Source organism: Ahaetulla prasina, chromosome 3, assembly GCF_028640845.1.
Source record: "Ahaetulla prasina isolate Xishuangbanna chromosome 3, ASM2864084v1, whole genome shotgun sequence".
NCBI lineage: Eukaryota > Metazoa > Chordata > Lepidosauria > Squamata > Colubridae > Ahaetulla > Ahaetulla prasina.
In genome coordinates this window covers 186,099,443-186,111,532 of record NC_080541.1, presented here as the reverse complement: position 1 = coordinate 186,111,532, position 12,090 = coordinate 186,099,443, and the positions used below count along the sequence as shown (strand labels likewise).

General features: G+C 37.4%; 1 protein-coding gene across 3 annotated transcripts in view; it reads right to left on the bottom strand.

The window, feature by feature from the left end:
- Positions 1-12,090, bottom strand: part of HIPK1 (homeodomain interacting protein kinase 1) — a 39,439-nt gene that overhangs the window by 23,369 nt on the left and 3,980 nt on the right. For all 3 annotated transcript variants that reach the window (XM_058175812.1, XM_058175814.1, XM_058175813.1), the window contains exons 2-3: positions 9,478-10,555; positions 845-968 (exon numbers count right to left, since the gene is read on the bottom strand). In XM_058175812.1, the coding sequence (XP_058031795.1) occupies positions 845-968; positions 9,478-10,553 (1,200 nt within the window). In that variant the 5' untranslated portion in view covers positions 10,554-10,555. The remainder of the gene's footprint in view (positions 1-844; positions 969-9,477; positions 10,556-12,090) is intronic.

Sequence of the window (12,090 nt, the reverse complement as noted above, 5' to 3'; positions counted from 1 at the left end):
TGATTGGTTGGGGGTTTTGCTGTGCTCTGATTGGATGGTGGGGTTGGCTGTGCTCTGATTGGATGGGGTGTGTTCTGTTTGGGGAGGGCTTGGTTGTGCTCAGGTTAGTCTGAGTTGCAGGGGGATTTGAGCTGGTGAGCTGCATTGCTGTTGTTTAGCTTTGCGTTTGTGGTCGTGCTACATTTTCATAGTGGGTGTCAGTCTGCTGCATGTATGGATTGGAGGGGTTAGAAATGGCTAATGATGCAGCTGCGGTCTGGCTTCTGGTTTGTGGTCGTGCTTCATCATCAGTGTGGGTTTGGGTCTGCTTTCCGCGTGGATGTGTGGTGGTGACATGCTGTGTGGCACTCGTGAGTGTGGGTCTTGCGTCATTCTTCATGTTAGGGACTCGTTTGTCGATAAGGGCGGGTTTCCAAATGGCTGGTAGGCAGGAGGTATCATCTCGTTTATTCATGCTGTGTGGGCATTTTTCTATCTCGATGGCTTCTCTGATTATTCTGTTGTTAAAGTGTTCAGTTTTGGCGATAGTTCTGGTATTTTTAAAGTCAATTTTATGTCCTGTGGCTTTAAGGTGTTGGACCAGGGAAGAAGTTGGTTCCTCTTTTTTGACTGAGTTCTTATGTTCGCTGGTCCAACATCTTAAAGCCACAGGACATAAATTTGACTTTAAAAATACCAGAACTATCGCCAAAACTGAACACTTTAACAACAGAATAATCAGAGAAGCCACTGAGGACATAAAATTGACTTTAAAAAAGAGGAACCAAATCCTATTGGACTCAATGAAATTTATTTGCTAGCATAGTAGTATTGTTTGAACATCAGCATATCAGCAAAGACTTACTTGATCGTATTCTGAAGCTCCTGGATACAAAGGCCAGCCAAGAAACAACTCAGCTATCACACATCCCAGTGACCACATATCAATTGCTTCACAAAATGGCAAACCCAAGATGATTTCAGGAGCTCTACAAAATATGTAATATTTTATTTATTATTCAGAATTTACTAATGAATTCACAAATCCCACTGGCTTGAATGACAACTAAAAGATTGTCATTTATTACATGTATAGTCTGAAGACTTTTCAACAGCAAACCATTATTTTTTCCCAAAAAAATGCATAAAGGTTCTGACAAAAATAGCAAATTATCCTTTGACCTTGAAACTACAATAGGTATTATGACAACCTGCAAAATATATAACTTCTGAAAAAGTTAGGTTCTGGCCAATCAGGAATTCCAATATTTTTAACCTTTACATTGATACAAAAGTTTGGGATACTTATGCTACAAAAGATTAATAGCTGAGATTTTTCAAAACTGATACTGTTATTTACAAATTCTTATTTTCTTATTTAAGTAGGAATACTGATGCGCATAGTTTCTATACCACTGGAAGCAATTTTGCATTCAAGGATATTCCGTTACAGTCATCTGACATAAACATATGTATCCATGGATTACATCTTGTTAAATTGGAAGAGACAATTTCTAGCAAAATCAGCCTATGCCTGTAAAGTGATATAGGCCTCCTTCAAAGTACTGACTTCATCTGAAATTACTTCTGAAAATAGTAATAACTGTAGCCTTACTTTTTATGCACTTATAACTAGGAGCAACATAAAATGATAAAACGAAGCATAACCTTAAAAACTGTAGAACAAAAGAGTGTTCTGGTCTATTTGGCACACAATTTACTATACCTGATATCACTCAATTAATCTAAGACCCAATGCAAAAGCATAGCCTAGCTGAGAAACATCAACTTGAACATAAATCACTGTTAAATCTGTTAAGTGTTTATTTATCATTAGCAACATTTTCTACCAATAAAAAGAGCTAGGTGCTTGGAAAAATGCTTATAAATATGGGTTGTAGTTAAGCATTGGATTCAATTTCTCTCAATTCCATTATTTCTCTGCCCAGTTTCCATAAACTCTCTTTCAAGAGGCCATAACCACTGATTTCTGCCTCATTTATAGGGTATCTTATCTCAGCTGCTCCTTTTCCTTAGTCTTATATTATAATCCAGCAATTTCACTGACTAGAGAATGATACAATCCCTAAACCTGACAATTCAATGTTCGCCAAATGTTAGTGAACTGGCATTACAAAAGCTGTAACCTGCCACAACTGGCTTGGATAATGGTAAGAGGGCCATCCCCGTTTTATACAATATCACTCCTGCCGACTTTAGTACAGTATATTTGTTTTAAAATATGACAATGAGAACTGATAAATTTGCAAAGGTGGAAAACATTGGTGAGAATTTAGAAAATTTTTCATATGCAAAACAATCTATTTTACAACTTTAAGAGTACATTTCATTTTCAGACATGCTTAAATAAAAATGAAAGAATAGAGTTTTTCTAAATCATACAATGGCTCTCTTGATGTAAACTGCTCACCCGTGATTAACTTAACATTTTTCTCAATTAGCCTAATTTAAACTGACAAGCATTAACATAGTAGGCTAAAATGTGGCTGGCTATTTTGTGGGTTCACGGTACCATGTAAATATGGTTTCATATTGGGTAATTTTTTCTGATATATGGTAAATTCATGAAAAAAGCAGATATCTAGTAGGGGATGCCTTTCTAGCCCTGCCACATCTTAACAGAATTGCTTTTCAATTTACACAGAAGAAACAACAAAGCCTAACAGATACAGCTTCTATGGAAGAGTGATATATCCTACTCTCTTTTTTTGCCTCTATAATTGAATCATTCAAAATGTTTCAGAACAATACATATTACAAACACAGGATAACAAAATCCAAAGAAGTAACATTTGATGGTACTGCACCAATCCAAAATGCTAACAAAAAAATTGCAGACCAGTTGAATTTGACCTTTCAAGCTATGGAAGAAAAGACTGAATTCCTCTCATTCTTGTCTAGGTAACTCGCTGCAGTTTATTATATCTCTGTCCTTAAATGAGGGATAAAGAATGTTTATATAAAAGGGATTTACAAAACCTATAGCTGGTTAAGTATTTTTTTTAAAAAATATCTATAGGGAGCTTTGGAATTTTAGCAAGAAGGGAAATCTACAAGATTCTACAACATTAATTTAGCTTATTATGCATAAGAAAATTGCCTGCAACCAATTTTTTTCAATATAAAAAGGTAATATTTAATACAATACATAATTTTTTTCTAAATAAAGGCTTGGAATTGTGGTCCTACAATGAACATTGTATCCATTTAGCCTTTTTTAAAAAAAACATAACCAGTAAAAGTTATACTCTCCAAACAAATAATCGTATAGCTTTTATAATCCCTTAACTCTTGTCCATGTTTTTGTTGCTAATGGAAGCAAATGAGGAACACTAGGACACTTATCCCCAACTCTGTAAAAGACTTTCTGTAATTATTTTTCCCTAATAAAGTCAGAACTAAGATCATGAAAAAATATTCCATTTTTGATTATCACTGTGCTAGTGAAGTCCAATGTGGGAACATTGTGACTAATCTTAACTATGGATTATTTAAATAAACAACATTCAAAGCGATAAGAAACATGCTACTCATTTTTAAAAGTTCAGTTATACAAGGTAAAACAGCTTCTCTATAAAACTATACTCACTTATTGTACTAAGCCAGGATTTTTAGCTGTAGCTTATTGAAAAAGTCATTATTAATGTATAAATCCACATCAAATGGAATTCAGTTTTTGTAAGATGAAAGCAAACTTTAATTTTTCCTACAGCATGCAAAGTCAACTTAAAAACTGCTCACAAAATCTGGAAAATCATCCAATGTGTCTTTTTCACTCCAGCGAAGGAAGGTGGGAAGGAAGAAATTAATGAAGAACATGTCCTTTTTGTTTGTTTTGGTACAATGTCTATTCTTAGCATTTTGGAATCTGAAATAAGTCTAGAGCAACTCAAGGCAAATTACTTCTTTAAGATGGAAGTGTAAGAGCAGAACTACAGGTAGTCGTCAACTTATGGACAGAACTGAGCCCAAAATTTATATTGTTAAGTGAGAATTTTGCCCCATTTTACAACTTTTCTTTTCACATTTTTAAGTGAATCACTGCAGTTGTAAAATCAATAACATGGTTGTTGGACACTGCATAAATGAGTAAGTAAAGTAAATAAACTGTCATAAATGAGAGTCAGCTGTCAAGCATTCAAATGTAAATCATGTGACCATGGGGATGCTACAATGGTTGAAAGTGTGAAAAACCATCATAAGTCACCCTTTTCAGTGATGTTGTAACTTTAAACAGTCACTAAATGAACTGTTGTAAGTCAAGGACTACCTGTATTAGTGACAGAATAGATTGAGTATCAGTAAATTCCTGTCCTTAAGAGATATGTACAAATAATACATCATACCTATATTTTTTAACAGAAGTGATTTTTTTCTAATATTTACAGTCTACTTTAGAAATTTGTTATATACTGTGACTACAAAGGAAGTTTAACAAATTAGAAACTATCCTCTTTTGAACGTATTTATTTTTAAAAATTTATATTGCTGCCTATGGTGACTCAAGCTGACTTACATGAATATAAAAACACCATATAAAAATAACAATGATAAACTAAAATAATAAAACACCCCCACCCACATCCCAGCGACAACACATATTTATATGAGCCATTTAATGGACTCCATCCCTCTCTGGGTTCCCAGGCCCACTGGCAGAACCATGTCTTCAGCACCTTCGGGAAGAGTATTAGAATGGAGGCCAATCTCTGGGGGAATGATTTTCCAGAGAGGGAGCCACCACAGAGAAGGCCATTCTTCTGAGTCCCACCAGATGTATCTCCTAGGGGATGGGACCTGCAACATGCCTTGCCTTTCCACTCTAGTGGGTTGGGTAGATGTGACCGGCAAGAGACAATACATCAGATAACCTGGACCCAAGCCGTGAAGGGCTTTAAAGGTGACAACCAGCACCTTGAATTGCACCCAGAAGCAAATTGGCAATCAATGCAGTTACCGCAGGAAAGGTAAAACATGTGCACATCAAGGTCTGCACAAAACCTGCATTTTGCACCAACTGAAGCTTCCAGATGCTCTCCAGGGGAAGCCCCATTTTGTAATGGTCAAGATGGGAGGTGACTAGGGCATGAGTGATCATGAGAAGGGATTGTTGGTCCAGGAAAGGGCATAATTGGTGCACAACCCATAGAAACTCTCCTGGTCATGACTGCCATCTGCTCTGAGCAGGAGTCGCGAGTCTAGAAGAACCCCCAGATTACGCACAGGTTCTGTTTGGGGCAGTGCCATCCCATCCAAGACCAAAGGTGGGAATTTTCCATGGGCTAAAGAACCCCAAACCCAGAGACACTTGGTCTTACCAGGGTTTAGTTTCAACCTGTTGCTCCCCATCCAGCCCCTAACAGCCTCCAGGCACTACAAGAGGAAGGTCATGGCATCACTTTCATATGTTTTCTACAGACTCATCCAAAACTCTTGGAACTATGTCAGTAAGGCAGATATGAGAGATGACAAGCCAATAAGACTAAAATGACTGTACCAGAACATATTACTTCATCCTGTCAATGACTAACAGGATCAGTCACAACTATTCTTATTCCAATAAAAAAGCTTGGGAAACTCTCAACTACATATTAAATATCTAAGTGGAACAAATAAGCACTAATATTTTTTTAATGGGGGCATATATAATAGGTACAAATTAGAAAGCATAAAATAAAAAATGAAATAACCTCTTATTAAGCTCAGATAAGATTATTAGATTTTTCTAATAAAATCTATTTAAAAACTGAGTAAAGAATTTTAAGCAATTGTGCTTGCTGTGATATGCAGATTTTTAATCATTTGAAAAAGAATCCAAATTTTCAATTTTGGAACATAACTATGCCAAGAAAGAATTGACTACAGAAACACATTATTTAAATACATTTGCTCAGCATATGGGATGCAGTATATGTTTCTGTTGATTATTGATCAGTTTTATATTTCTGTAACTTCTTATCAGTCTAGTGTTGACTTCAAGTTATATAAATTAAAAACAAAGATAGGGGAAAAAATGTTATAATGTCTTCATGAATATTAGGACAGTGAGAAAGTATCCCATTGTATCCTACTTTTTAACAAAACATTTTACCAAAAACTTTCAACTGTGTCATGCTTTACAATAACAGACAGAAATATAAGCATTAGATACTTGCAGGAACAAAAATCACATTCCAATCAGTTGTGCTGGTCTAATACTAATACTAATACTGGAATCTTTTTATCCAATAGACTTAATACTTGCATAGTTGCTCTTTCATAGAACAGCTGTTTCTCACGTTATGAAGCTGTAGTTATAAATAGGAAACAACTCTACTAGCGCTTCACCACTCTTTCATAATGTCTTCTCCAATACATTGGAGAAATATAACACACTTTTTATTATTCTAGGATTGACAAATCTATAATTTGGCCAGAGAAGGAAACACAGATACAGGGCCCACCTCCCATTACCTTTTGGCCACCTTCTCACTTCATAGACAAGGAAATAGGTTTGGGGAAAAGATGTCAACAATACCAACAATAAATAGCAAGGGTAAAAAAGGAGCTGATCTAAACTAAGATTTAAATTGGAACTATGGCTTTACAATATTCTACTATAACTGAAAATTTTTCCTTGATTAAAAAGGCAATTCTGAGGACAACCTCAAATTTCACAAGAATTAAAACACAAATGAGTATTTTAATTCATGTATAGATTATGACCACAATCTCTTCTAAAATTATCAATCCTACCTGACTTTAATAACAGTAATAGTAGTAATAATAGTAACAAGCATAAAGCAAGGTTTCTGTTTCTAGGATTAACTGTACCTAGAGGAATGGTTAGGACTCTCAAACTCTTTTAAAAAAATGCCTGGAATCCAATGACTTGTTTAGAAAGCCCCCAACTTTTTAGGCATAAGGTAGTCTTTGATGAGGCATCTGTGGAAAGTATTGCCAGGTTTCTCTCTCTCTGTCATTTGTTTTGTTTGGCCAAGCTGACACAGGGACATTTTGTGAAAATATTAATAATGTGCTCACTAACCCAAAGTATTTGAGACTGTAGCACCCACAATTGAAGGGAGAGCATAATTTGATATCTTTTATTTTATATTGTGTATGGTCAATTTCCTATTATTAGGTTGGAAAGGATAACTGCATCTTCTGATAAGGCCTGAAATGGAACGCTGACAAAGCATTATTTCAAAATCAAGGGCACTCATGAGCAATTATGAAGTGAATGGATATAAAGAAAAAAAGGGAAAGTTTTTTTAAAAAATGGATAATCGCTTTCCTGAATAAAACAAATTGGATTCTACTGAGTATTTACTTATTGCAATTACCTTTTCATGATGTCTTGGCGCAAATATTACAATTTCAACAATGAAAATTCAGATACCTGTTAGCATCCGCTATGTTAATGTTCTCTATATGACTAAGATTGTAACTATCATAATTCCCAGCTTGCATGCTATACTAGATGATGGCAGTTATAAATGGCGGCTTTCAATACCATCGACCATGGTATCCTGCTGCGACGGCTCGGGGGGATGGGAGTGGGTGGCACCGTTTATCGGTGGTTCTCCTCCTATCTCTCCGACCGGTCGCAGACGCTGTTGGCAGGAGGGCAGAGGTCGACGCTGAGGCGCCTCCTATGTGGGGTGCCACAGGGGTCGGTCCTCTTGTCTCTTCTGTTCAACATCTATATGAAGCCGCTGGGTGAGATCTGTGGCTTTGGGGTGCGATGTCATCTGTACGCTGATGACACCCAGCTGTACATATCCACCCCAGGCCATCCCAACGAGGCCGTTGATGTCATGTCCCGGTGTCTGGAAGCCATACAGGTCTGGATGGGGAGGAACAGACTTCAGCTCAATCCCTCGAAGACCTAGTGGCTATGGATGCCGGCTTCCCGGTACAGCCAGCTTACTCCATTGCTGACTGTTGGGGGCGAGTCGTTGGCCCCCACAGAGAGGGTACACAACTTAGGCGTCCTCCTGGTTGCACGGCTGTCTCTTGAAGATCATTTGACGGCCGTCGCCAGGGGGGCTTTTTATCAGGTTCGCCTGATCCGCCAGTTGCATCCCTTTCTGGACTGGGTTTCGCTGCGCACAGTCACCCATGCCCTCGTTACATCTCGCCTGGACTACTGCAATGCTCTCTACATGGGGCTCTCCTTGAAGAGCACCCGGAAGCTCCAACTGGTCCAGAATGCGGCCGCGCGGGTGATAGAGGGAGCACCTCGTGGCTCCCATATAACACCTCTCCTGCATGGGCTGCACTGGCTTCCGGTGGTCTTTCGGGTGCAATTCAAGGTGTTGGTTACCACCTTTAAAGCGCTCCATGGCTTAGGACCGGGCTATTTACGGGACCGCCTACTGCCACAAACAGCCTCCCACCGACCTGTGCAACTCCCACCGACCTCCCCAACCTTCGGACCTTCCGCCGTGAGCTGAAGACTCTTTTATTCCATCGAGCTGGGCTAGCCTGATTCAGTAATTTTAAATGGGGTTTTAGTTTTTTGTATTATTTAGTTTTTTAATATTTTTGGCCACTATTTATATAAATTTTTAGTCTGTTTTTAATGTGTATTTATTGTAGCTTTTAAATTGGCTGTTAACCGCCCTGAGTCCTTCGGGAGAAGGACGGTATACAAATGCAATAAATCAATAAATCAATAAATAAATAAATAAATCAATCAATCAATCAATCAATAAATAAATAAATAATCAATCTAAAACACCAGATTGTGTAAAATTCAGTTAATCTATGGTTTCTAAAGCGACTACTCAAATCAAGGGTTCAAGAAAACTAAATTATTTTTTAAAAATCACTATTTTCTTTTGCCATCAGATGACATGAAAACCAAAATGTGTTACAGCACAAAAGCAGATATAAAATTACTATTACTACAATTACCATAATTAAAAATGCACATCTAAAGTAAATAATCTAGTCTGACAAGTTAAAATCCCTCTGTCAATAAGTTTTACATGTTGCTGAACTGAAAAATGAAGCAAAATGCAAGTTTAAACTTGGCACTGAAATGAAGAGGTCATTTTACTGACGCAGCACTACCACAGATAAGCTCATCTGTCTAGTTCATATAATCAAATTTAGCCCAGTGAAGGAATGAAAGGATGACCTTTCTCTGGAGAGCTTAAGTTATGGGAAAACCATCTTTCAGGTTCCTCAAACCATAACAAAGAAGTGACCAAACACCAAATAGGAACCAGAAGGAAATTCCTATAACTTTGGGTATATCTGGGATGGATTACTTAGGTCAATTTTTTCTTCCTTTTTTTGACACAGTGAGCATGCAATCAGTCAAATTAACTTAAGCTGTTCCATGATACAGAAGCATTTCATTAAAAAAACAAAAAACAGGTCACACTTTAATCTAGGGAGTTGAATTATATCTATTTATCTATAAAGTTTTCTATTGATTCAAGATTTGTGATACAAAAGGCATGAACATAGAAAATGGAGACTTACCTATAATATCGTGACTGTAAATAAGTGGAGCACACAGCTTTTGAGACATGACTAGCAGAGCCGAAGTCTATGACCTTGACCCTATATGGCTGGCGCACAGGATCCACCAACATGATGTTTTCAGGCTTTAGGTCAGCATGTATTAGACCTAAGCTCTTCAGTTTCATCAAAGCAGTGGCCACTTGTTGCAATATTGGTCGAATGTATTTCAGAGGCAGAGGGCTAAACTTATTTTGTTTTAAGAAGTCATACAAATTTTGTTCCAGCATCTCAAACACCAGGCATGTGTGGTTTTTGTGTTGAAAACACTCATATGAACGGACAAAGTTATATTCATCAGCATTCTCACTACTCAGTCGAGAGAGGATGCTCACTTCAATTTGACCTTGCCTGGCATAAGAAGGGTGATTTTTCAAAATTTTGATAGCAACAATTTCCTTTGTGCTGCGCTTCCAGCATTTTGCCACCTGTCCAAAAGTTCCTCGGCCCAAGAACTCCAAGACCTCATAGCTATTTGTCATAGAACAAAGGATTTCATGCTGGACTAGCTGGTAATCACCTTCTCCACTGGAATTACTGCTTTTGTTTGTTACAGTGGTGGTAGTGGCCGCAGCACCCACCGCAGGTCTGTTTTGCAGCATGAGAGGTGGATGTTCCTCAATTATTTGCACACTACCGTTGCTGTCAACTTCTTCACTTTTCCTTTTTAAGCCACATTTTTGATATGGTTCCAGTAAAGCAATGTTAGCCCTGTGTGTTAGGGCTTGGCTGTTTTGAAAGGATGTTGTTCCACCACTGCCTGTACTGTCTGCTGCTGTAACCACAATGTGCTCAACTGAAGGAGCAGGGAGAAGGAGGTTCTGGTCATAAGCAGGGATACTGAAGTTTGCTACCTGGTGAGAAGAGCTTGTTGGCCCTTGAGCACCAGACAGATTTTTGCTGTGACTGTAATACTCGCCACTGTTACTTTGTCCTGAAACATCCCAGCTAGAGGGTTCCACTTTCAGTTTCTTGGCACTGCAAAAGGCACTCGAAGATACTGATGGAGGTGAAAACACCTGCAGCTGTGAGGCCATACCTAGAGGAAACAAAGAACCAGATGTCACATTGGCAGGAACAGAAATCACAAATCTTTTACCACCAAGTAAGAATAGCCCACTCATCATTCATTTCCCCCAAATTTGCTATTAGCAACTATAATTATATCTCATTTCTCTAGATATATATCCCATAAAATCTGCTTAGAAGTAATAGCATGAAAATAAGCTAAAGTTATTATTCTGGAATCATTTCAACAGAGCAATTAGTTGCAACAGATTGTTCTATGGAAAGGGAAATTCCAGTTGAATTAGGATATTCATCCACCTTCTTCAGAAGGTTAGAAAAGTCCAAGTCAATATTACAGTGGTACAGTGGAAGAAGGTGATCTATAAATCTAACCATAATTTTACTATAATTATGCACAAAATTCTACTTTACCCATAATTAAAGTTATGCGTCTGTGGTTGTGTATTTGTATATGTATATATATTTGTGTTTTTAAGTCTTGCAGCAAGATGGGAAGCAAACAAATTTAATAAATAGACAGATAAATAAAGTCAATCTTGACTCCTGATAATTACATGGACAAATCCACACAGCTTTCTCGGCAATATTCAGAGTGGTTTGCCACTGCTTTCTTCCTACTTACTGAAACAATCACAAAGCTGAATTTATGCCTAGGGCAGAACTCACGTCTCTGTTTTTTAGCCAGATGTCTTTAAACAGTACACCAAATAAGTGCAAAGGTTATCTTGGTTATATTAACTGAATGACCAGCCCGCTGCTCATGCAAGTTGAGCTGCGCATGCACATGCTCATGCTCTGGCCAGCCACTCATGCATCCCAATTCCAAATAGACCACCGCCCGGTAGTGGATGGTGGCCCAGGCGTGGGGACCCCTGTCTTAGGATACTAAAACTTCATTTTATTTAATATTTAAATTATCATTTAATTGGGCCTTTAAATTAACCTTTTTAATAGTTAAAAAGTATTTTTTAATTATTTGGCTTTTCCCAGAATAAAGTCAACTATATAAGGCAAGATTCTTCAAGAGCTACCTATTTTTTTTTTAAAAAATCAACTTATGAACACGTTTTTAAAATTTTGAAGATATAGACATATCCACAACTATACAATCCATGCTTTATGCAGATATTTGTACAAATAGCACATAGTCAATTCATAAATTGCAATGTTTTTATTTGCAAAGTTAATAAAATCTCATTCTGTAACTAACTTTCCTATTTACACAAAGACATTCACTCACAATGCTGTTTATGCTAACTGTACCATGTAATGTATTTTTTTTCTATCTCACCTCCCAGCAACGTTAAACTCTTTAAAATGTTGCCGATGGTGCAAGCACTTCCTTATGCCAGCTGCACAGACCAGTAGAAGTATACTCATTAAAAAAAATGGAATAAAAAACAGCTACAGGTAGTCCTCAACTTATGACCACAATTGAGCCCAAACTTACTGTGGCTTCATGCCCTATTTTATGACATTTCTTGCCACAGTTGTTAAGTGGAACACTGCAGTTGTTAACTTAGTAACACATTTAAGTGAATCTGG